At 36.5% G+C, this 26,519-nt stretch overlaps 1 protein-coding gene across 1 annotated transcript in view; it reads right to left on the minus strand.

The window, feature by feature from the left end:
• LOC129216046 (dystonin-like) overlaps window positions 1-14,635 on the minus strand; it is a 446,756-nt gene extending 432,121 nt beyond the window's left edge. The window contains exon 1 of the mRNA XM_054850190.1: window positions 14,102-14,635. Within this exon, the coding sequence (XP_054706165.1) occupies window positions 14,102-14,261 (160 nt within the window). The 5' untranslated portion in view covers window positions 14,262-14,635. The remainder of the gene's footprint in view (window positions 1-14,101) is intronic.
• Window positions 14,636-26,519: the final 11,884 nt, after the last annotated feature.

Consider the following 26,519-nt stretch of genomic DNA (forward strand, 5'->3'; position numbering starts at 1 on the left):
CGAAGGGGCCCGGGGCTCTCCCGAAATAAATTTAAAACTACTTATTGTGGATATGGAGTTCAATATTTTTAAATTCTCACTAGAGACGTACCGAGTAGCACTTTGGCCGAGTAGCCGAGTACCGAGTACTCGGCCGAGTACCGAGTTACCGAGTACTCGGCCTTTCACTACTCGGCCGAGTTACCAAGTACCAATTATGTTTTATGAAGAACCACAGACACACTTGTGATGAATTTTGAACTTATTGGAATAGTAGTATAGACCTCCTTGTCCATATAATAGTTTTTAAAACTAAATTCCTGCTGAAATTCAATTTACGCATTATATAAACAATTTTGTTTGTGTCAAAAATTTTACAAAAAAATTATTTTTAAAATTAAAAATAAATAAATAAAAGGTATGATTAATCAAGTTGGAATTAAAACAAATTCATACCAATCAATTATAGTTTTAGTACGCCAAACATAAATAATTTTAATATAACAAATGTGCAGGAACTCTGCAGACATGTGTTTCTGCCCCCCCCCCCAGTACAAGGAACGTCTTTTTCAGTGCATAACATGTGAGCTAAAGAATGTAAAGACATTTGACAAAAAAATCTGACTTTTGTCGGATGCCTTTAAATCCACGAGCTCCCATGTTGTGCATTGAAAAAGGTATTCCTTGTAATGCCAAAACACGTGTCTGCAGTGTTCCTGCATTGTGCTTTTAACGTTGTTTTATTTCCTTTTATTTTTTAAGCAAAGGTATTTTCATATTTTTTTATAACTAATTTTTGTTTGTAACAAAAATCCATTTTTAATATAAAAATTCCATATTTTCTATACTTTTTTTTTTTTTTTTTTGCATAATTTTACATAAATAAGTTGTATCAACTTTGGGGACATTAAAATAAAGATTTATTCCACTGAATCATTACAAACTTCATTATTCTCAAAATTTAAAATTTGTTTTATAAATTTTAATTTCAAATGATTGCAGAATATAATGCTTGCTCTTTTCTCTATAAATTTTAGTATCTGCCTTGGACAATATTCAATTTTTTGCAACTACTCGGTATTGGCCTAGTATCTGATCAGAATTTGGCCGAGTACCGAGTACTCGGCAAATTGGCCGAGTAGGCCGAGTACCGAGTAGTTACCGAGTACTCGGTACGTCTCTAATTCTCACACTATTTGGTTAGGGGCTGTCCAAAAAAAAGGTTTCCGATCATTTTTTTTAACATATAAGACACCCCCCTCCCTTTGTCACAACATGTCACACTTCACCAGCGTTCGCCGATATATATCAGTCGATAGATATCATGATATGTATCACACAATATATATCCTATATTTATTTTGAAAATATGATATTTTGATATTTTCGAAATTTATTTTTTCAACTACGGTATTTTCAATGTAAAAAGTACATTAATCACAGTAATATTGTTCATTTATTATTAAAAATAACCAAAAAGTTATGTACCATATTTTAATGATGTATTAATACATCATTAGTAAAACAAAGTAATATAATATTTCTTTTTCATTTTATATTCATAAAATTATTAGTAATGTAATAATTTTAATTCATATTAAAAGTGCCTAGTTAAATATTACATTTTGGTCAGAAAAAAAGAAAATGTCTTATGACTGTGTACCGATTAATGCACTTTTTTTCTTCTGAATCATATAACTGTGTAAAAGCAGCTAACAGAAGAAAAATGAGTACAACAGCTAATGCTAAATTAACTTCATTAAAATTGATAAAAAAATTTAATGAAATATAGACATACATAATGAAAGAAGCCTTAATTTTAAGACTACATATTGTGATAACAATATAAGAAAATAGTGATTTGAGGATTTATTTACTATTTTGAAGACTTTAGTTTGTGCTGATGGAAAATATCGGATACATCTCAAAATATCCAATATATATCAAAATATCCAATATTTTTGATATTTTCGAAAACATCATGATATTTTCGAACCCTGCATTTCACCTTACCCCCCCCCTCCCCAAGTCACGTGTCACGCTATGTTTCGTCAACATATTTTTATGAAAAAGATATGTGGTGTCACATTTCCTGTTACCCCCCTAGCTCCTCCTTGTCACAAGCTGTCACAATTTCATGAACTCCCTCCCCCCTCAAAGCGTGACATCATTTGTAGACTACCCCTTAAACCTTCTTCCACTGGTTTCCTCAACTACCGTAATCGGAAATCTTCATCAATGCACATACATTGCTTCTGTGCGTTTTTCAGATGAGAACGCATCCCATAAAAAACCACATTACTTTCGCATAAAATCAAGAGCTTAAAACACTTCTGGGGCGTCTTTGTCCGAGTGTGAATCCAATCGGACAAAATCTCTCCCCCACAAAAGGATCCGTGACCACGTGGGATCAATGGGGTAGTCGTCGCGTGACTCTCCATCACGATTCTTTCCACTAATCGTCGAGAGCGACCATCTCGGACTTCCTCATTAAACTTCACTCCAAGCAGCTCTGCTCTCCTCTCCTGACTGTGTTGTTAACAGAAATGAACTAACGGGGTTCTTGGTTCTTATCTCGAATTAGTGCTATTCAAATAGGATAACTTTTAAGAGGACTATCGATTGTGAAAGGGAGCGATTTCATCACGATCGAGACGGTTATGCGAATGAAAATTTGCTAGGGAGCTCAAAGTTTTAATTACAGTAATGCCGACAAATTATTACGTTAAATTATCAGTTTATTTTTCATCGATTTTTTCGATTTTTAAAACTGAAAGCATGATCTCATACATTAAACTTCGACTCTAGGTATGTCACTCGAAGTCGAACTCCACAAGAACGGCAGCGAGTTGAGGGTCTAATTAGGTATTAAAAAATGAAATTTTACAAGAATCATGAACAGCCTGGTCTCAACTTTGTACGACTTTAATTAGCAGAGAAATTAATTAAAACGTCAATCACCATTCTTTCGCTAACAGAAACCTTCGAAGTACAGTTGAAGTGCACGCCAGTACAGGATACACTAACAGTGTAGTACAGTGTACACCAACCCACCACAGAATCTAGCCGCTTAGGCGGCTAATAAATATATATTCCTCTCAAATGTTGCAGTTGACTCCGGGAGTCCAGGTCCCTTTAACCTGGTATTATTCAATGAATACTTTTAAAAAACAGTTCAACAATTTTCCCAAAATGAATATTGTCTCTACCTACTGGAATACTTTCTCTGTATTCCAGTTGTTGCACTAGGTAAAGACAATATTCCCTTTGGAAAAATTGTTAAACTTTTTTTTTTAAGTACTCATTGAATAATACCAGGTTAAAGGACCTGAACTCCCAAAATCAACTGCAACATTCGAGAGGAATATATATTTATTAGTCATTTAACACTGCCATCTAAAACTGTTCCACGGCTTATATACAATCCCCTCATTTGTCACCAATACACACCAATACAGCACATATGGAATCACCTAAACCGTAAAATTGAAGAGCAAGGATAAGGTAAAGCTGAACACAAAATATTGAACGAGATATTCAAGGGTGCCTCAATGGGAGGTCACTGTGACCTCCAAAAAACTTCCTTATTCGCCAACTTTTGTCTGACGATTCGGTAAATTAGGAGACAAAATTGCAATGTTGCATCTTTTATGTCCGAATGTCCTTTTTCATTAGATGTACGCATACCCGTATGTTATCATTTGCCAAATTGAGAATTTCTCTCCTCCCAAAAATTTAAGTTCTGGAAGCACCTGGAGACTTTACAAGAAATCGTGCATTAGTTATACACACACAGCAAGTCTTGACTTATTTTCCTAACTCCCTACGTTTTAGCATGATGGCTCAGGATTGCGCGAGAGGGTTCTTACCCGTGGGCGTCTTGATGGGAGGTCACTGTGACCTCCTAAAAATTAATTTATTCGGCATATTATTGTATGACGATTCGGGAAATCTTCGGGGAATTCGGGAGACAGAATTGCAATTGACTGTTTATTTATTTATTTATTATTTTTTTTTTTTTAAATTCCTATCTTGAAATGATGTCAGATGTCTCTCCCCATAAGGATGTAGGATTCAATCATTCGGTAAAATTCGGTGTTATTGGTAAAATTTGGTATATCGAGAATTTCCTTCTCCCAAAAATGTAGAGTTCGGGGCGCCCCAGTACATACCATGTCGCGGACAGAACCTTGTTGACGTTAGATGTTGACTATATCTAATCGTCAGTGGCATAGCCAAGGGGAGTACCCAGGGGTTCTGCACCTTCTCCGAAGTAAGTAAAAGAATCATAAAATGAAAAGGTCAACTTTTTTTCACACATACAGTTGACTGTCTGTTTAACGACTTTCAAGGGACTACAAAAAATCGTCCTTAAGTAGAAAGCGTCCTTAAATAGAATGCTTTTAACATTACAGTGGATCATCTGGGACCGTGAAAAGCCGTCGTTAAATAGAGCGTCGTTAAACAGAGAGCCAACTGTATTTTCCTGCTAGCATGGTTCAAGAAAACTATATATATATATATATATATATATATATATATATGGAAAATAGAATTTCGAAATATCTTTACAGTGTAATTCCTCGTAAGAAGCAATTTCAAAGCAAAAGCATGGTCAGTCCTATTAAAAGTGTGTTGGAGAGGTAAAACGTTTTAAGAACCAGAACTTTTTGTTTGTTAGAGGATTTAAGCAAAATCGAATGTGAGGATATCTGTTACTGGACTAGGTTTCTCTTGAACTCGGGGGGGGCGCCCCAAACTCAATTTTTCGGGAGGGCAAAAACTTCCAATTTGCCGAATGGGACTCCAAATCCCACCGAATGATGATAATCTTACCGAATACAACTCCATTTTTTCTAGAATGATGATAATTTTCTCAAATCTTCAGACTAAATTTTCCGAGTAAGGAAATGTTTGGATGGTCGCAATGGCCTTCAGTGAATTTTCATTGGGGCGCGCCTGCTTGGACTCCTCCGATATGAAATCCTGGCTACGGCACTGCTGACTGCTCATCGTATATTCAAGACAAAAATGACAAAAAAAAAAAAAAAAAAACCCGTACTGCATTCATTTGCACCTTCAACAAATATAATCTTCTTACTCTCAAAATACCATCACTCATTTCGTTGAAGTGAAAGATATCATTTCATTTAATTGCAACAGATTTTTTTTTTTTTTTTTAAGCGCAAAATTACCATTATTTACGAAACGCTGTGAAAATCAAAACTGCCGCATGCCTGATATTTAAAAGTTTCTAAACTTCATTATGTGAGGACATTCATCTTTTCTGCTAAAAACAGAAAATTAAATTTAAATATATTCTATAATATATCCGAGAATGGTCATTGTCTTTCATAAAAATAAATCGTGAAACCATTTTCAATTCGAAATGAATAAGAGTAAATTTTGTTTGGAATTCTTTACAGGCATTAAGATGAGAGATACTGGCCTGAACCAACAATAGCACTCTTAGACGAAACATTAAGCTCCACAAAGCCGCTTATTTCGTGACTATATTCACATAAATGGCAAAAAAAAAGAACTGAATAATAATGACCAGTCATGCAGAACAATTTTAAAACAAACACCAGCGATTTTTTTTTTCAGCTGTGCGATACTCTACACAAGAAAGAACCGCGCTTTTTCTTTTCCAAACTATAGTGCCTAGATCCAAACAGAGGGAGAGGGCCAATTTTTTGAAAGATGCTTGATTTTATTTTGAAAAATACTATATTATTAGTATTGCGAATGATGGATGGATGCAAGTATAATTATGGGGATAGAAAAAGGGATTCCTGCAACGCTAGTAACCCCGAAACACGTATCTGCAATTTGTTGCTGTTAGATTATTTTTAACGTTGATACAATGTTTTTAGTAATATCTATAGCTGAGGCAAACCTAACTTGGCAGCATTATAAAGAGTATGTAGATCCTAATCACAGCATTACGGCACTGCCACCTGTCGGGTTAGGTTTGCCCAAACTACGCAATACAACACTTTCACGACATTGTCACATTTATTATAAACTAGTGGTACCCGCACGGCTTTGCCCGTAATAGAAAATCAAAAGATCTTTTGGTTCGCCTGTATATTTACAAATAATGTACGGTAAATTTCCTCGTCAATTGGCTTGTACCCTTGTTACGGTTCCACGTTATGATAATTTCGTAATTTACTCGTCCATCTTATGATGTTTTTGTTCTTAAAATTGGATTGGAAAAAGAACCACATCGAATTTTCGAAAAATCGCTTCGAGGTGCACACCCCCATGTTACAAACTAACTTTGTGCCAAATTTCCTGAAAATCGGCCGAACGGTCTAAGGCGCTATGCGCGTCACAGAGATCCTGACAGACAGAGGGACATTCAGCTTTATTATTAGTAAAGATAAAGATAAAGAAGATAAAGATAAAGAGGACACACAACGCGAAAGAAGTTTTGAATAAACCGGGGGGGGGGGGACGAATGAAAGAATTCATTTCTACGTGAGTGATATCAATTTTTCAGGGCATCTTAGCTGTTTGATTGTTGGCCAAGTTGTCTGTCATTTAGAAATTTAGATTGACTTGGTGTATTCAGGAGCGTGCACAGAAATTTTGGAGCCCGTCACAGATGACGTTCAAGGGCCACCCTCCATATAGTTTACCCCTACGTCCGTTCATATATTTCCCCCCTCATTTTAAAAATCTCGGGCCACCTTCAGGCTCGGGCCAACAGGTGTCTCTTTTCCGTCCCCCCCCCCCCTGTGCACACCCCTGGGTGTGTTAACAAATGTATTCACAATTGAAATGTTTTAATTGAAATGCTGCTGTAAGAAACAACTATGTTTAGTAATGGATTCAAGAGTTTTTGCAAGCAAGTTTTCAAACATTTTAATCTTAGTACACATATGACTTGAACTCGATATTAATCCCAAGAGACTCCAAAGCTTAATATTGTGGTCAGATCGTGTTTCAGCTGACGATGTTTTATCCATCAGTTTAAATACTCATTTTCCAAGACGGCGTGTTTGCTTGCTTTTTTTTTTTTTTTTTTTTTTTAAGAGTCTTGGTTTGGTTGCTCTTGATACGCCTCTAATTTAAGAAATATTTTACCGTAAAATGGAATCCTACTCCTACCCCCCTCGAAACTCGCGTAGATGAGATTATTTATTAATCTCATTTTTACTTCCTTTTCCAAAAAAGGAAGTATTGTATTCGCGAAAAAATTTTCACAACAAAATCAGCCTTAATTTCCATTTTGCTCATCCCCAAATGAATGTTGAGGTTTTTTTTCAACCCGACCACACGTGGGTATGTGCCTAGAAACGTACAGACACCCGAAATATCCATTTTGACGACGAGTTTTCTCATGACATCTGTATATACGTATGTATGTGCGTATGTGTGTATGTAAGTCGCATAAATCAAGAACGGAATGTCCTAGAAAGTTAAATTTGGTACGTAGACTCCTAGTGGAGTCTAGTTGTGCACCTTTTTTGGTTGCATTCGTATGCTTAAAAGGGGGTCTTTTGCCCCTTTTTGGGTGGAAATCATTGTTAATTTCAAAGTAAACTCACGTGGTGTTATAATTTGGCGGACACTTGGCAATATATCGCCAGTTTTTTGTTCGCCAAGTTTTGTTGCCAACTTGGCGCCAAATTTGGCGATTTAAAAAAAAGTAAACTCTGGTTTCAATTTGGCCACTGTTGGTGATATTTAGAGAGTAAACTATTGAATCATATTAAAACTGCCAATAATGAGAAAGTGACATTAAATTGGAGTAAAAGGAAGTCATGTGATGCACACATCAGCTCGTTTTCCTTTTAACGGTGTGTTTTAGATCAGCGCACTCAAAATTTATGCTGTACGTATTTGATGTTGTTCGGAGAAGAAATTTATGTTTTACTTTTCGGTGACTTCACATCCATGGGAACCAAGGGCGTATATAAGGAAGGGGCTGACGGGGCCCGGCCCCTTCCAAAATCTGGGGAAAAAATTATTAAAGGTAGTTATTTTTGGTTTTAGTTGCTCACAAATAATTTCCAAACTTTTAGCTTCAAAAAAAAAAGAGAGAGAAAATAATTAAAAAAAAAAAAAAAAACAGATGCAGCTTATTGTTTAGCAAATTAAGTTCTCCTCTCTTTCTTTCACCCCCTCCCCCCTTTTTTTTCCTTCCTAGTTTGTCTGAAAAGAAGGGTCTTCAAAATGTTTCTCTCCTCAACTTTAGTTTCCTGCAAGAAATTTAAAATAAGTTTTAGCTGTTCGGTTGGAGTAATGATAGAAATTGATGTCATAAAGAGGCATTTATCTAGGCGTTTTCCAGACATCAATTTCAAAACATTTCTGGAGGAAGGTTCCCGAACCATCTGATACTGTGCCTTTAACACTTCAATTTGGAAAAGTTTTGGAGTAAGAGATCCCGGAAACCTCTTTTCACCTCTGAACGTTTTCAAAGACAACCTGAAATTGCGTGTTACCTTTCAGAGGAGTATTCCGGAACTCTTCCTTTCCAAAGATTGCCAAATGTTGGGAAAAAATCTGAATTGCTATTGAAAAGAGCCTTAAAATAAAAAAATTCAAAAGTCACTGACTTTTAATAAGATTATTTCGTTCATCACCTATTTCTTTTACCCCCCCCCCCCCCCCCCTCTCGTCCCATTTTTTTTCTTTAGTTTACTTTTTCTAGTCAGTCTAAAAATAAGAAAGTCTTCAATATGCTACTCTTTGCAAGCCCCCACCACCCACTTAAACCATTAAAGAACTTCTCAAAACTAGTTTTAAGGGCTTCAGTGTCGAAAATTTTTCAGGGGACAATATCAAATGCCTTGCCTTCTGCAAGCATCGAAAATCGTTTAAGATTGCTTTTATGGAGCTTCAATTTTGAAAAATGGCAGAACCCCTAACGTTATCAAATATAATCTGCAGTAGCGCTTTTAAGACTTCAATTACGAAAAAATTTCGGACGGGGGTCTGACTGCTCCCGTACAAGGGCGCCCATAGAGAGGGGTAAGGGAGGGGGCTCGATCCCACCTTAGAAATTAGAACTTCCTTGCTTGTAGTACTTTTTTCTTTTTAAAAATGTAAAAACATTTCTTCTCCAGGCATTAATGAATGAGATATTAAAAATTTCAAATTTTAATGACTCTTATCTGTCTTGAAATCGGTTTCCATGGGGAAAATACCCAGCTAAACCGCGGGGAAAATATCTAAGCCCCCCTTACAATTTTACATGTGGGCGCCCTTGCTCCCGTATAAAATCTGAAAAAAAAAAAAAAAAAAAAAAAAAACTACAGTTTCCCAAAAATTTCAGGTGGAGAGCATTTAAATCGTAGTATTACTCAATCTGTCCTTAAAACTTCATTTTTTAGGACTTTAATTTCCAAATTGTTTTTGGGGAGAGTCCCAGAACCGCCCTGCCCGTAACATCAATGAAGTTAGTCTGAAACTGCGTTTTTAGAACTTCAATTTCGAAAAGTTGGGCGGAGTGATGATGGATTTCGCCCTTTTTCTTTTAATTAATCGATAGTAACTACTTAAAGTCCCATTCCTTTCATTACACTAACGTCAATAAATATAGCCTAAAATGGCGTTTTTAAAATTTCAATTTCTAAAGCTTTCCGCAGAAGGCCCCGTTGCGTCACTGTACGACAGTATGAAGTCCTTGCCCCAGCTCGAAAAGGAGAAGATTAGGGCCCTGTTGCTCCCCACCCTCAGAAATTGAAATTAAAAAAACAAAGTGGGGAGGGGAGCCAGTCTTGGTTAAATGGGCCCCCTCCAAAAAAAAAAACATATATACGCCACTGATGGGAACAGTAGCTTCTATTTTTCCTCTAAATTCCAATTTATATTTTGTATCTAGTTATTTGCAGGAAGAAAACTCCCGTTTGACGAATACCTAGAAAAGCAATCCAAAAAAAAAAAAATAATCCCAATTCATTACTTGTGGCGGAAAAAGCAAGCTTTGAAAATTTTAAGGGGTGTCCACAAATTAATGATGTTGCTCTTTGAAGGGGGAAGTGGTTCGTGAAATTGTGGCAGTTTAGGGCAATAGGGTGGGAGGGGGTAACGATTAATGTGACATCACGCAATTTTTATAATATCCACTCCAGCTCGTTTCGCTCGTAAAACCCTGCTCGCCGCCTGCGACGGCTTGGTGCACCTCGTCTTTGGTCGTGTAGTTCGAGAGCTTCGCCCCTACGGCGTCTCAATAACAACTCCGCTTTCGCAGTGTACTTTAGGGGGCTCGGCCACGTCACCACCTGTGATTTGGTGATTGTATTTCATCAAGTTTGGTGCCACTGTTGGCAATTTCTGGCAAAATTTGGCAACCGAATCGGGGTTTCTTTTGGAACATTTGGCGTCAACCCGGGAGACAATTTATAATTTTAATGGCATATAGTTTTCTATTAATATCTTCAGCATGTAATAGGTTAGAGCACGGGATCTCAATCTTTTTGGTTCTACTTCTCCCTTTGAGCACTGACATGAGGTCACGCACCCCACCCCCTCCATATGTGGTCAATGTAAGTAGCACAATAGGAAGCTAAATCTGATTAGAATAGCGGACACTAATAATAAGTTAAAATCCAGATAATTTCACTCACAAAATTTAACGTTCCTGCACAAAACTTTACATTGAACATATTATTAGAGCATATGAAATCTAAGAAACTTTTTTTTTTCTTTTTGAGATAATCTAGGATCTCATCTAGGTTGGGGTTGGCGTGCGCATCAGTCACTGTCACAACATTAATGAGAGGACTGACACTTATTTAATGTTCACATGTGAGCAAAAATTGAGTAAATTAATATTTATGTTCTATCTTTTGCACACTCGTGACTCCCTTGAAGTTTTGCTACACCCACTGGGGGGCACCCCACAGGTTGAGAACCAATGGTTTAGAGGGATGATACGAGGCGGAATGGCTTCCTCCGGATATACTATATCCAACGGTACCTGTATCGACTTGGAAAATATTAACAGTTAAGAGGAGATAGGGTTACAGAGTCAAATGCAAAAACATCTCGGATTCTACTTCGCGTATTCAAGGAGGTTTGAACTTCTTCCCTCAAAGTGATGACTCAGTCCCCTAGCGAGCAGGACTTCCCTAGCGACGGTCACGTACAGACCCACACAACACGCGCAGATAGGTGGACACAGGTTTAAAAAATGTAATCTATGAAAAATCACGTGACATGTGACAAGGGGGGGGGGAAGGCTATCGCTTTGTTACACGAGGAGGGATGTGTTGATAAATATTGGAAAAGAAAGGTGACATCCGACATCATTTATAAACAGCCCCTAGTGTCATTGAAGCAGTTGAAGCACAAGTTTTTGGGGGCCATTCATTAATAACGTAAGGATGATTTTGGTAAAAGCTTAACCCCTCCCCCATGTGAGGGTACGTAAGATTTTTCGAACCCCTCCCCCCTATTCTTCCATTTCGGTTTTCAAAATAATAAAATAACGAATCTTACGTCACTGGAATCGTTATTAAATTCACTAGTATTAAATTTAACCTTTTTCTGTAAAGAAATATTTACTAAAAAGTTGGAATTAAACTGAAAGTTTTTTCGACTTTTTTTTTTTTTTTTTTTTGTATATGATGCGATACTAATTAAAAATAAAACAAGCCTTACATAGTGTGATTCTTTCATTACATTTTACACTATTCATTCTTTGTAAAACAAATAAAAAACAGCTCATCCTAATTCGTTTTTTACCTTCCAGGCGCGAATGAAATATGATCCCTGCCAAACTACTTGACCGTGTGATTTCTAATATAAACTGTCGACTTGGAAAATATTACGTAAGAATGGGTTTGACACGCCCCCCCCCCCCCAAAGTAAGGTTATATCAAGATATTTCCAACCTCCCCTCCCCCTCGGGACCCTTACGTAATTAATGAATGGCTCCTTAGAATTAAGCAGATGTTCAGCGGCAAAACATTCTACCAGGTGCAGTTTTTTGAACTTTTTATTCAAAGCAAAATCGGTAGATCGGTGTTTTTGTCACATTTATAGTTTCGCATCCCATCCCACCGCCTCGGCATATATTTATTTTAATAGCTAAATTTCAGACACATCTCGGTAATTTTTTTTGTTTTTTTATAGGATATTTGCATCTGAAGTGTGCTCCACTTATTTATAGCAAAATATTACGGAAAAGAAAAAGATAAAGACCCAATTTGTAAGCCTCAGAGGAGGGAAAATATCAATTAACTTTTAACCAAACTTATTACTCAACTCTTTTCACAACATGTGATTTCCTTTGATCTAGTAGACTTTTAAATTCCATTCTCGATGTTCATTTATACTTAATTTGATATCTGGTCTTACGACTTATTATCAAATATAAGAGAACTGCGTTTGATGTATAGTGTGACTCTGGTAACTTGATGCTTGACTTTGAAAGAGTTCATTGATGTTTGGTTGAAAGAAGGGACATTCCTGGATAGGTACAAAGACAGTTATCGTTAAAGCAAGGCAAATCGGTTTTCCTCATCCCAATTTTGACAAATAAAATCGTCTAAGTGACAGATAAAAAGGGGTCTAAGGAACCTTAACCTTCAAAATTTTCAATTTTCTGGAAAAAATATATCTTATGCATAATTTAATTCTGAACAATTTGATACCTTATTTATTACCATACACCAAAAACTTTTCAAGTTATGGTAAAAAGGCGTAACCTTTCCCCATAGAGATTTATGCTAACAGCAGCTGTTTAAGCCTCTTTTTCTCAAGTGCCGGTTTCTCGTTTTGCGCGCATGATATCTTAGAAAGTTTGTTATATATTTCCGCAAAACTTTTCATGCATGTTTGTCTGGTTTATTTTTATGATCTGAACCTAAATTTTAACTAAAAATAAAAGTTAGTATCAAAATAAAACAATATTTTCCCCCAAAATTTTGGAAAATTTTGATATTAACTTATAAAATTTTAAAAATAAATTAAATAATTTTTAAAAAATAAATAAATTGAGGTTCGGATCATAAAACTAAACCAGAAAATCATGCACAAAAAGTTTTACTTAAATATATAAGAAACTTTATGAGATATAACGCACACAAAACGAGAAACCTGAGAAAACGCAACCTGAGAAAAAGAGGCTTAAACAGCTGCTGTTAACATAAATCTCTACGGGGAAAGTATACGCATTTTTTCGATAACTTGAAAAGTTTTTGCCTATGGAAATAAATAAGGTATCAAATTGTTCAGATTTAAATTAGCCATAACATATATTTTTTTCCAGAAAATCAAATATTTTGAAGGTTAAGTGTCCTTAGACCCCTTTTAAAGACTCGACGAATTGGAAGTCAACTTATCCGTGTTGGACTATACGCCACGCCGCGTCTCTGCATGGTGAAAAAAAAAGTACTGATAGCCATTAACAATTCATTAACCTCAATAAAAAACAACAAGCCAAAATCAGAAATTCATCACACAAAACGGTGAACAGAAAAAGTTACACACGTGGAAGAATTTTAAATAAATGTATAGCGCGTGAGATTACAACGTACCGCGTAGCAAATTATATCGTGTGTCGAGTGTTCTTATTTATTTATTTTTGAAAATAAAGAAAATATTGATTAGCGCACTGAAAAGCAGTAATTACATTACTACAGTTTTTTCTCTTTGAGGTCATCGACAAATGATGTCATACTTTGAGGGGAGGGGGTCGTAAGTTGAGTTTGTGACAAACGGGAGGGAGGAGGTGACAAGCAGTGTGACACCAAACCTTTTGGTTGAAATCAACGCTTGTTTTATAATTATGTTAATGTAGCGTGTAACACCTATAGCGTGCAATGTGACAGGGGAGGGGCTAAAATGAAGTGTGACAAAAGGTGGAGCAGGGGCGGATCCAGAGGAGTGTCATAACCCCCCCCTAAAGTTGCGTTTTGGAGGCATGTTTCGAGAAATTTGCTACAGATCCCCATTTGTGTTCAAAACTGACTTATGATCTCCTCCTCCGGGAAATGACTCCCCGCCCCAGAAGCTGGATCCGCCCGTTGGGGGAGGGGGGAGGGTCAAATATGTTGAAAAAAAAAAGTGTGACATCATCTTTGGATAGCCTCTAATCGTGATAAATGAATTAAAAACTTCTAAAATGAACGAAACCATGTGAAAAGTAAAAGCTCACCTGCAATTCTCAGCACAGCTCGATCGGCAGGATCTAGTTGCAAAATACTGAGAGGTTTATCTTTCATCCATTCAGACAAGCTTTCTTGAAACAAATTAGCATCGTGCACGACACCGTACCAACCCCAAAGGCAGTACTCAGACAGCACGGGTGCAGTCATCGTGTGCCGGCTCGTAATAGTACCGCCACAGTACTGCGTAATCCAGTACTCTCGCAGCAATCGTTCATAATTTCTTGTTAAAAATGAATCCCATGTTTTTTTTTCTATCTTATTTGGTTCGAATTTATTTCATAACAAAATAGCATTTTAATATAAATTTTGTGATGGAGTGCTATTATTATTGACGATCAAAGCACACAAACACATACACTAAATCAATTTTCACTCATAATGTAGCAGAACGCAAATGTCGTGTATCGAAGGCACAATATGAATCATCCATTCACTAAATCGATGTTTTTTAAAGCTTAGGGTTAACGACGTTCGGCAGATTTCGTTCGATCGCGCGTTTTTCCAGCTCCCTTCTGGAAAACACCTCTCGTTTCGTATGGGAGAAGAGGGTTGCTCCTGGCTTCTGTCAGAACGGCACGCTTTGTCGCCAAAGTCGCCTAAGGCGTCGCCGCTGGCGATGCAGTGGTTATTCATATCTGTATTCCCGTGTTGTCAGTCATTGGAAGTAGCCAGGGAAGTAGCTCCTAGTTCATTGGATGACTCAGCAGGTGAGCTAACGGTTTAGTGGCTTCAAGAGTGCGGTCAATATTCTAAAATACCTCGTCGGTGACTTTCGCTTCCATCCGAGTCTTTTAATATCGGTGATCTATTTTTTTCCGCGGAAATATTTCATCGATTGAACTGAGTGCTCGCCTAATAAATTACTCAGTTGAAATTCAGTTTTTTTTTTTTTTAGTTTGCATAGTCTAATTATTGTTATGGTTTGAGTCCCCTTAGAGCTTCGTTCAGGCCCCAGGATTGTTTATCACTTCTTGACACGTAATACAGTTTGACTACGGAGAGATGGCGGATCGCCTTGAAGCTGAAAATCCTCATATAAATAATAGCCAATGATCGAGTAACCGCGAGTTTCAACAATGAAACTCGTGCCACGGCATGATAGTTTGATAATATGCTTTGTTAATGTTTAACGTGCAGAGAAAGAGAAAGGCTTTATTGTGACAAGGCTGAACTCGATCCAGTCACGTAACAGGTTTACTGGTAAGACAGTCATTTTTAGGGGAATGAAGAATCAAAAAAGTGGTTGAAAATTAGCTCTATCCATCGGAGTTAAGGGTTAATCCACTGGAGTTGGGGTTACAATTTTAACCATCAAAATATCACCAAACAGGCAATTGCTTCTTTCAAATGTAGAAGAGTAGAAACAATTTTCACCCGTCATACCTTGACGGGCGACTTTCAAGTGGAATCAGCAAGAAAACGCCGAAAGGCGTGTTCTCGCTGAGCCTATCTATTGCAAAACAATAACAAACAACCAATTACAAATAATAGAAATGATGATTCCACTTAGAAGATCATCCGCCATCTTCCATGGTCAAGCATTTCCTGGAAGTGATAAACAATGGGAAAGTGGATCCATCGCAGAGACATAAGTAAACATTAATGCTATATTATAAGCATACTTAATTACATTTTTAATCTTAACTATATCCGTGAATGTAACTTGAATAAATATAAATAAAGATATAGTTTCTTTACTGAAGTTCTGCAGTGCGTGGGACTTGTAATACAACATATGTTGTTTTCAAGATTTTCTTTTTTTTTTTTTTCCTAAACTTGAAAAAGTTTTTTTTTTTTTTTTTTTTTTTTTTTTGGACAAGGGGCTCTTAGGAATGAATCCGATACCCTGGTAATACCAAAATAGAAGAGGGGGGGAAAATGCAAAGCAAAACCTAGGAGAGGAAAAAAAGAAAGCTTTTGAAGATTTTTTAAATATTTTAGGGTGGGAATGCTTGCCCCATCCCTATGTTTCTCCCTACTGACACAAATGTTGATGCTTTTGAGCCTTTTCACCTCTCTAGCCTCTCAGAAGAGTGTTAATTGTTAATGTAAACTTCGCCACCAAATCAAAATAATGACTATAAAACTCGAAAACCAAAAAAAAAAAAAAAAAAATAGGGGCTAGAGCTTGTCTCCAAAAGGTGAAGGAAGACAGAAGAAAACGGTGATCATATTTGGATTCAGGGGACCATTCTACATCAGAATCAGCAAGAATGGTGTCAGAAACATTTCAAAATTCTTCCTTTTTTTTTTTCTTTTCATAAAAGCAAAAGAGATAACAACACATAGTATGGTTTCAGCTTCGCAAAAAACTGATACAGGAAGATTGATTAAACTATAACAGCATTTACTGAATTTGATTTTGCTTAAGATTCTTTTTCAAAAACCAAAATGGCATCATTTCCTTGTGCGTCACTGATATTACTCAATTTTGCAGATCATCCTCTTCACGCTCTAACGCACATCGGGCATCAGTTTCTCTTCTGACTTAATAAGTGATTTCCCACTGCGCATAAATCTTACAATTCGTTAGTAAGTTCTCCTATTTAGTGAAGGAAAAAAAATAATAATAAAATAAGGTCTTAAGCCAGTGTTTCTCGACGGGGGCGTTACCACCCCCCGGTGGACGGTGGGCGGATGATGGCGAGCGATGAACTTGTTTTTGGGGTTTGGTCCATGGTAGGGAAGCGGTGTACATATTTTGGGTGGTGGAAATGGTGGGAAAATTTTGCACTGCAGGGGGACTGTTTTGGGTGTCCAGACAGTAGGGAGCTCAAAAGCTCCAAAATGCATTGATGGAGACAGCCACCGAATCATCAAAAAATCGTCTGTCGGATAAAAATTGCGTGGGAGGTTCTCGAAACCTTCATCAATAACGTTTATAATAGCCCTCACTCCATCTAATTTGTAAAAGTTTACATAAAAGTGAAAATAAATGCAGGAACTGAGCTCCAGTGAGTTCCCAAGAAAATGAAGCCCAGTTTATCTTCTACACAGGATCCGATTCTCGGCACCCTTTGAAGAATTATAATTTTCCCATGGCACCAGTCTACAGCTTTTATAGTATACATATTGATACCGTGGATAATTTGTGCTATCCCTCACACCAGTTGCCACCGGGCTAACATTTCATTGAAAATGGCGACCAAAACTCAAGTCATAGTCGCCGAAATTGGCGACTATAGGTTTCTTTATTTGTGAAAAATCATATCGTATATCGTGCTACGACAACACGCTTCCAATCCTGCGACGTTCAGGGTCAGGTTCAGGGCATTTGTCGACTCCACCTTAGCAACCAAATTCAAAGTAAACTATATCCAGGTAAAGTATTTTTGGCACTGAATATATTAAAAAAAAAAGGCTACCAAAGAAAAAAAAAGGGGGCTAACCGTTTTTGTGACTCTGGTAGACAATGGCTACCTTATTCAGAGTTCCTAGTCTAGAGCTTTACCACACTTGCATCTGTTACACCCCAGGGTACCACGGCGCTAACTTTGGGAACCCTTGACCTACTATATATATTATAATCAAAAACAACGTGAAAATGCACTAAGAATTGCAAAAAAAGCGTTCTTTGGAAAGATTGTTTTGAAATAAGAGTTATGGCTATGATTCATGCGTCTTCATATGATTTCTTGTTGCTATTGGTGAAATTTTACCTTGTTTTTAAATACTTAGCCAAAAGGATTGCGGAGTTTGCAATACATGCCGGTAAAATATTTAAAAGTTAAAATACCGCTTTACTAGAAGACATGTATAAGGATAAGGAAGTAAGATGATGTGTTTAAGCTAAATTGGATGTGTTGCCAGGTGTTCTTTTTCACGAATGCTTTTTGTTTTGTATTGGAGGAAGTCATGTCTCCGTTCCTTTCCGTTTGTTAAACTATGAAACAAGATTTTGCGTTTGAGAGATGAATAATCCAAAAGTGATTTGTCATTTCGATGTGACATGACGTCTCGAGTTATTCGAGGACAGTTACTCGAAGAAAGGATGCCCATGGGGGGGGGGGATTTTTTTCCCAAATAATGTTTTTTTTTTGGGGGGGGACATGAAATTTTTGGAGGAACGAAAAATATTTAAATTTATTCAATAAGAAATAGTAAGATGCACGGAGTAATATTTTTTGACGTACTTCTTCTAAATATCGTAACAGCGTCTCTTTTTCAATGAAGATCTCCTCAAAGACGGGGATATCACCAGAGCGTCTGTTTAAAAAAAAAGTTCATTGGTTTGATTTCATTTTAATTTATCATGATTTTTCTAGAACCAGCACAATTCTGTACTGTGAACACGTGTGTGACAGTGTGACAGCGAAGAAAAGAGGGTGTTAGAAATGGAAAAAATGTTATATATATATATATATATACAGAGGCGGTTTGGCTGACTTTGGCCCAGTCGGCAAAACAGTATTTTGGCCCACCTCTGTAAATTAAAAAAGTTGGAATTAATCAGTATCAGATCTCGATTCTTCGGAGCCGAACAAAGACATCAAACTACCGCTATAGTTCCTATTTTCCTTTAAGATTTCTAAATCAAGTTTCAGAGTTCTCAAAAAAGAAAATTGTGAAACGTAAAATAAAGCTAACACTGACACATTTTTTATGTGCCTTTAAGGGATACTAATGGTTATAAGTCTGAAAAGGCTCACCTTTAGGCTTCTATACTGACAACATAGGAAGGACACGTAGAAAGGGGGGAATCAGGTAAATTCCCCAGGAAAATTTTCGAAATTGGTTCATCTGTATAATCATAAGGAGAAAAGAATCGGAAGAATGGGTTCTAGTTCCATTCCAAGCAATATTTTAAAAGTTCATGTCAAAAAGCGTAATTTTACAATTTTCGGTAACGTTGAAGGTAGGAAAAAGAAAGGGTTCCCTCACGATTTTGTTTTCTTAACTTCTATTTCTTTTTCAAAATTGCAGTCAATTTTTGGCTATCTTTGTTTACAACAGAATATCGAGGGCTCTTCCCAGAAATTCTCCGAAATGGAAAGTTTTAGAAATGCAATTTTAGGTTACTCTTGGTAAAATTTAGTGAAACAGGGAAGCACCGGGAGCTCTTTATGAAAACGTTTCGACTTTGAACTATTAAAAAACGAAAAACAATAATTGGTCACGCTTGAGAGAGGAGGAGACTCAGTGATCTCATTTAGAAGCATTTAAAAACTGAAGTATACTATACCCAATTTTAAAACTGCATTTAGTTACTACAGGGAATCCGGCCACTCTCCTTCATTTTTCGACATCGAAATTTTAAAAACATAGTCTTATAATGTGTTTGAAAACATTAAAAGGAAAAGGGACAGTTTTCGCGAGTGTTTCACCCAAGATTTTTTAGGAGGGCGCCGTGCCCTTCCGCTTTTAAGCTAACTTTTGACCCTGAATTTAATCAACCCTCCTTGCCCCTTAAAAGTTTAAACAAAACTTCACAAAAGCGAATTTTTCTCCAAAAGGTAAAGATTCACACAAGCCTGTCCTTGAAACGTCACCCCCTCGTTTCAATCACTTATCCACAAAAATCTGATTAGAATACATCTGAATGTTTTTTGCATTACCTTTAAAACTAAATGACAAAAAGCTTTTTAATATTTTAAAAATAATTACTATACCGAAAACACTTGAACGTTGTATGCATCCATACCAAATATTAAAAGAAGCACCTTTTTTATTTGACAAAACTTCTCTTAAAAAATGCCCTTTTATCAGAAAACGCACTGCCCCTTTTTTGATCTGAGGGAGACACTCCCTGTAAGTTACCTCTGGGTATTTTCTTCTGAAACTGAAACCAATTTTAGGCTATAGTGCAGATAAAAGGGGTATGGAGTTTTCTCACGGAAATTTCTATAAGTGAAATTTTAAGCTATCTTTAGTGACTTTAAGAGAATGGCGAAGGTTTGAAGGACTTTGGCAATTTTTCGATATTTAAATCTGAAAACACAAATGAAAGCCTTGATGCAAGAACCAGGTAAGTTTAGACTCACTAATTGTCAGTAAGACCAATAAATAACATCAGTATCCGATAGAAAGGCTAATATCTTTCCCTCATTATTTACTACTAAGCAGAGGTCTGATGTTACACTTGTGTCTCGTTGTTGCACCAATCGGAATATCTATATTCTCCTCACGCAAAAATGAATTTTTTTTTAAAAAAGAGAAAAGTTTGGACGCAACTGGTTCTTGCATCAAAGTCCTCGATGTTGTTGTTTCCTTCAGTCAAAAGTATTACTTTTAGTCACTGAAATTAATAGAATAAGCAAACAAAAAACAAACAAACAAACAAAAAAAAGACATAAAGCGAGGAAAACTTTCATTTTCCCAACGCTTGATTTTTAATTATTTTTTTTTAATGTCCGAATTTGAAAATAAGGTGTGGTCTTTATGACGGCACAACTGATGCAGTTTGGCGCGTCTCCACTGGGGCGCTGAATGCGTACGTATCTACCACGTTTCCAGGTTATGATAATTTAGAAGCGAATTTAATATTGCGCTCTACGCTTGCTATCAACCATATTGCTTGCCAGTACAAGTGAGTAAAGAAGCGAATTAAATATTGTGCTCTGCGCTAATGGCATTTCATCACTTGGGATGTCATGTGCAGGTTAAAATAATTGTTAAAAAACATTAAACTTTACTAATGGTTAAATCCTATGTTTTTAAGCATGCCCTTTCAGAAAAAAAAAAAATGTTTTTAAAGTTTCGGAAGCAATCCAAGTGTAGACTATCGTTGGTGCCATTAGGACTACAAAGGGGCCTCATACCTGAAATACACTTGGGACCCCGTAGAGTCTTAATCTGGCCCTGATTACAACTAATGTTGCTCAAAAAAAGGAAAATACTTGCCCCCCCCCCTCCCCGCCCTCGAACGCAATCCTAAATCCGCCTATGTTTAGGAGTTCCCCCTTCTAAGTCGAAATTTTGTCCTGTTTAAGATTCAGTTTATCGTAGTCCCTTTCCCGTATGCGAGTCTGAGATCAAAATACTCGTATAGCGATAATTGTAGCTCATTTGTATCAACACTCCTAAGTAAAATCCACGCATTTATGACAGGGCCGGGACCGCTTTGTCTAATGGTGCAGGCCCTTTCAATTTTTGTTAATAGACGTACAAATATGAATTTTTAACTCGCTTTTTTCGTCCCGGGCCCATTTTCAGGCCGCATTCGGCCTCAATTCCTCTGGCCCCCTCCCGTTTCTTCAATGTGTGAACCATGGCGCCCAGAGCTCTAATAAAAACTAGAGAAAGTTGATAAGAAATGAAAGCATTCGCACGTGTGGACTTCGGCTCTTTACTTTGGTCTCTGCTTAGGATGGAAAAAGAATAAACCTGTTTCTAAACGCTTTTTTCACGTAGAGAAAACAAATTACATGTATTTTTTTTTTTTTTTAATTTTACTACGACACTTGAAAAAAAATGTTGGGTGTGAATTTAATGTATTAATTTCAAAAAAAAAAAAAAAAAATGCTGGAAGTGACCCACCACTCGGCGGTTGGCCCAGTCGGGGATCCCCGACTAGCCGACCTGGCCAGTCCGCCCCTGTCTGGATGTATTCAAAATTACTTAAAGCAATGTCAGAAATTTAAAAAGTGTTGCTGTGTGGCGAATTTCTCCAACAGTCAGAAGAGCTTTTTCAAAGGTGTGCAAAAAGGAAGGAAAAAAAATGGGAGGGGACGTTCAGAGGGAGTAGAAAAAATACATATTTTCATCGAATTTCTTTGTCGTTCTTCACGGAATTCATGTTGCAGACTACATATTTGTAGTTTTAAGAGCATAATTTACTGTTTCTGATGGGGTTCTTTACCTTTTGCAGATCTAGTGCAAATGGTTAAGGGCTGGCATCCATTCTTTCATTTCCATATTCAGTCTATGCGTGGATAGCCATTACTACTTTGGGAATGACTCCCAGTTACTCACCAGATGAAGATACAGTAAAACCTGTAAAGTTGACTACCTTTGTAAGTTGGCCACTTGTCTAAGTTGACCGCTTTTGTCAGGAACGGAATTAGTCCTATCTTATATAATGAAGGAAAACCTCTCTAACTTGACCATCTGTTTATCTTGACCGCTAATATACAACAGCTTTGGTTTGGAGTATTGTAAAAAGCCCTTTGTACGTTGACCAGTAGGCAAAAGCATTAGATTGTACTAAAAGTTTCGTCAGTTATGCCTCAAATAAGTAACCAGACATTTTAGAAAAAACCTATATGAGTATTTATGTTTCCATCAAAAAACATTGGGCTAAGTCCCAGAAAATGCGCCAAACTTTAATAAGGAGTTATTTTGTTGAAAAGTAGATTACAATGGTTACAAATGTACAAGAAAAAACCAAATGAAAAATTTGAGTCCCTTTTGACTTGTTATGAATTTTTAGGAATTGTTAATATCAAGTAAGTAGTTTTTCATAAGCAATGAAACATTTATTTATTTTTTTGATCGATTCACAGAAATTTAAAATTTGTATGATACTTCACGCGTTATTCTGGTAAATAATCTCTAAAAATATTTAAACATTTTTTCTTATTGTTTTAAAATAATTTTTAACAATGAAAGTGAGTTTAAAGTATTCCAATGAGTTAAAAAATGAATGCATGGGACAATAAATGACAAAAAAAAAAAAGGTTTTCATTACTACCCTCTATAAGTTGACCACCTGTCTAAGTTGACCACCAAACTCGAATGATGCGAAAATGCACTAATCAATTTCTGAGAGTATTCAAGCCAAATAAATATTCAAGTGATATTTAACATGCCGTTCGCTTGATAAATCATACGACGCTGACAATTTAACGCGTTTTGAAAATCCATACACTCGAACAGGGTTACCTACCGGGGGGGGGGGGAGTTATGGGGCAAGTTGCGCCATCAAGATTTTTAGGTGGGAATTTTACATTTTTAAATTTATACTAGAAAGTCGTCCGTCAAGGTATGACGGGTAAAAATTGCTTCCACTCTTCTAGTATAGTTGAAATTTTAACCCTAACGCCAGTGGATTAATCCGAAATTCCAGGAAATAGCGTTAATTCGCAACTCCAACGAACTATAGGTGGCACTGAAGTCACTGTCTAATGGCGGAATTGAAAACTAAAACAAACGCACATGGTAACGAAGAAAATGCTAAAAGTGTTGTGATTTTTGTTCGTACGTATGATTGTTTCGCTTTATTCTTTTTAAATTAATTTTCAAAGTCTTGTTGATATTCTGACCCACGTAGAAAGAAATGAGAACTCAAGAAGCATTACTAAACGTCAAACATTAATGCAAAGTACGTAGTTCGTAGTTCTAAGCAGCCATTTTCACGATGTTGAATTCGATATTTATCAATTCTTGATAAAACTAAATAATAATTGTGGCCTGACAAGAATAACAATTAATGCTAGAAAATTTAATATGACATTACAAATTATTACCAAAAGAAGATGATACTTCTTTGCTTTGCTTTGGCTAGCGCTTGTTTTCCATTTGTAGCTGAGTTATTTCTCTTGAATTCCCGAATCGGTTAATTTAAAAATTTTCTGTTTCGATTTTTCTAATTTCTGAGTTACGATTTAATTGTGTCATGTTATGCAAATCATCAACAAAATTCTCACGCATATATGGTGGTAGTTTTCTTTTCAGTTGATTGACAATTATTTCTTTTTACTTATCGAATTCTGTAATCTTACCACCATTTTATTCCACTCATGATAAAATTTGAAAATGGTTTAACTAAAAACGCGAAATCTCGCCAAGGCTACTTTGCTCGCACAATGCCAAAATTATAACCCTAAACAAATTTGGCGATACCTTTCAGCTGAGAATAAAAGGAATAAAGTAAATTCTTTCTCGGTTATTCATTTTGTTCTACGATAATATATTCAAGAAAATATTTTGCATACTGATTCCAACTAAATGCTGCTGTAAAATATGGTAAGTTTAATTAATTTAAGATTAAAAAAACTCTCATATTCTTACAAATTCATACAAAACAATAAATTTTTTTACCTTGTATAACGTTATCCAAGTTTGTTAATCCAGAATTTTCGCTTTCACCTATTATTAAGGAAATAATGAAAACTAACATTATTTTGAGGAGCTCGAGAATACTACTAAGGGACGAATTAATTTCTGTAGCTGAAAGCAAACTAAGACACATCGATTGCGTTAATTAATACTCAGAACAAACTGCCTGTGTTTACGTCAACAGACACACATGGAACGCAACGTGGCAAAGTTTTAGTTGCATTCGCAGACCGCAAGGTAGCGTATTCGAGCGCTGGAGTTCCGAATAGTTGACCATTTTTCGTTTCTTCAACTCTTCTAGAGTGAGTCTTACCAGTAAAACATTTAAGATACCGGATCAAGTTTAGCCTTGTCACAATAAAGCATTTCCCTGCCATGTCAGACATTACCAAAAAATGTTATCAAATTATTATGCCGTGGAGCTTCATTGTTGATGACGTCAGAAGCGTTACTCGATCATTCGCTATTCTATATATGAGGATCGTTTTGGGCAATTGTTGACAGAATGCTTTCGAAAATATCTTATACTTTGATATATATACGAATATTTTGATATACAGTCGGATCCCGCTGCAACGTGATCCGACTTACGCGAAATGGCTATAACGCGAGTTATTCATGAGTAATGAATTTTTAGTGCGGACACAAATTACTCGCCTGCAACATGAAATTTTTCGGAAAAGAGCGGCGGAGAGTTAGAATAGGCTTCGTTGATACTAAATATTGGTTTTGTGAATGAACTTGCATCCCTTTATAGTCCTGGCCCCACAATGTAGTCCCGTGAAAATTTTTAGGTCCAGAGATTTTCTCTTTAGAATCTTGATCTGTAGGTGTTCTAATGTGAGAATATCTTGGGTAGACATGTTGAATCCTGCGCGAAATAATTTTACAGGCCATCAAAGATAGCGGCCATTTTGGTTCACTTGCTCATTACGTTTTTCGCAACGGGCGTACCTACAAATTTATTTTTAGTTTTGAACTGCAGTTTTTGGAGTTAAGGAAGTCAATTAATGTATTAATTATGTTATAAAATCCGGTCTAGCTGTTTCTTCAATTTTACGTGGAGATATCTCCGACATTTGTTGTTGAATATTCTGGTTACTAAAAAGGGTACAAAAATTAATAAATAATCCAAAATGCTCATTTTAAACTCCTGTTTATCACATACATGTTTCTTCAACAACACAATAAACGAAAAATACAAGATTAGTTACTTTGAAAAAAGGTTACGATCTGTTTTTGCATTCCATGTTATTGCACTACGACGAACGTCTGTATCATTTGATGCCGCAGCCACTCTTTTTGAGCAATTTTTATCAGCCCAGTCTATGTGTGGAAAAATTTGTAGATCTGCATCTTCTCTTGAGTTATTCTAATTAAGCTCTTCAATGATGTGTCTCAAATCTCCTATGAAAAGTATTGCAGATTGCTTCTTCATTAAATGTTAAACCACTAGCAATAGCTGAAAATATAGCATTTTTGACATTTCTTCTATTTTCTTGCGTGCTAGTTACTGTAAATTTTCCTTATTTGATACTGAAGACCAGAATTTTTCTATCTGCATAGGTACTAGTGTTTTTCTGTCAATTACAGCAATGTTTGTTCTGCCCTTAGTTGATTCTCTTCTCATCTTTTCGAATTATTTCACAACATGCTGCAAATAACTATCGAACACAGGATGAAGTTCATGAAAAGAGCATACAGGAATGAATCCGTGCAGAACATTGATGATAACTTCGCCAAAAGTTTTCTTCATTTGGCGGACTTGTGACATGAAATATATAACGAGGGCAGTTTTTATTGGAGATACTTTGCTAAATAAAAAATGTTCTGGGAACGGATATTTCTGCAATCTAGCTTGGTAGGTGAATCACCACCGCCAGGGGCGTGCACGGGGGGGGGGGATAAGAGAAACCTGTTTGCCCGGGCCTGAGCCTGAAGGGGGCCTGTTATTTTTAAAACTAGGGATGAAATATGTGCTTAAACAATATGGAAGGGCGGCCGAAACATTTGTGGGCATTTGTGACGGGCAAAAAATTTTCTGTGCACGCCCGTGACCATCACATAATGTGTTCGTTGGAAACAAGTCATGAGCTAAAATATTTTTAATGCATTCTCCCCTTTCTTTCGCTATTTCCATGTCTCTGTACCCTTGTTAAAGTTGATTCTTCCCCATTAGCTTAGAAGTGATATTTTATGAAGAACTGTGTGCCTCAAAGCATGGTAGGTTGACTTTGGAAAGTAAATCAGACAATTTTTGAAACAAAATGTATCCAGTCTAAACTGGCGGTACTGTTCTGATCAATGATTCATGATGCTGAGAAGGTGAATCTTGACACTACCATTCACAAGTTGTTTAGTGAGAAAGCTGTAAAGTTGCTCTGTTTCAGGAATATCATAGGGATTTAC

Source organism: Uloborus diversus, chromosome 2, assembly GCF_026930045.1.
Source record: "Uloborus diversus isolate 005 chromosome 2, Udiv.v.3.1, whole genome shotgun sequence".
In the NCBI taxonomy this organism is placed as follows: Eukaryota; Metazoa; Arthropoda; class Arachnida; order Araneae; family Uloboridae; genus Uloborus; species Uloborus diversus.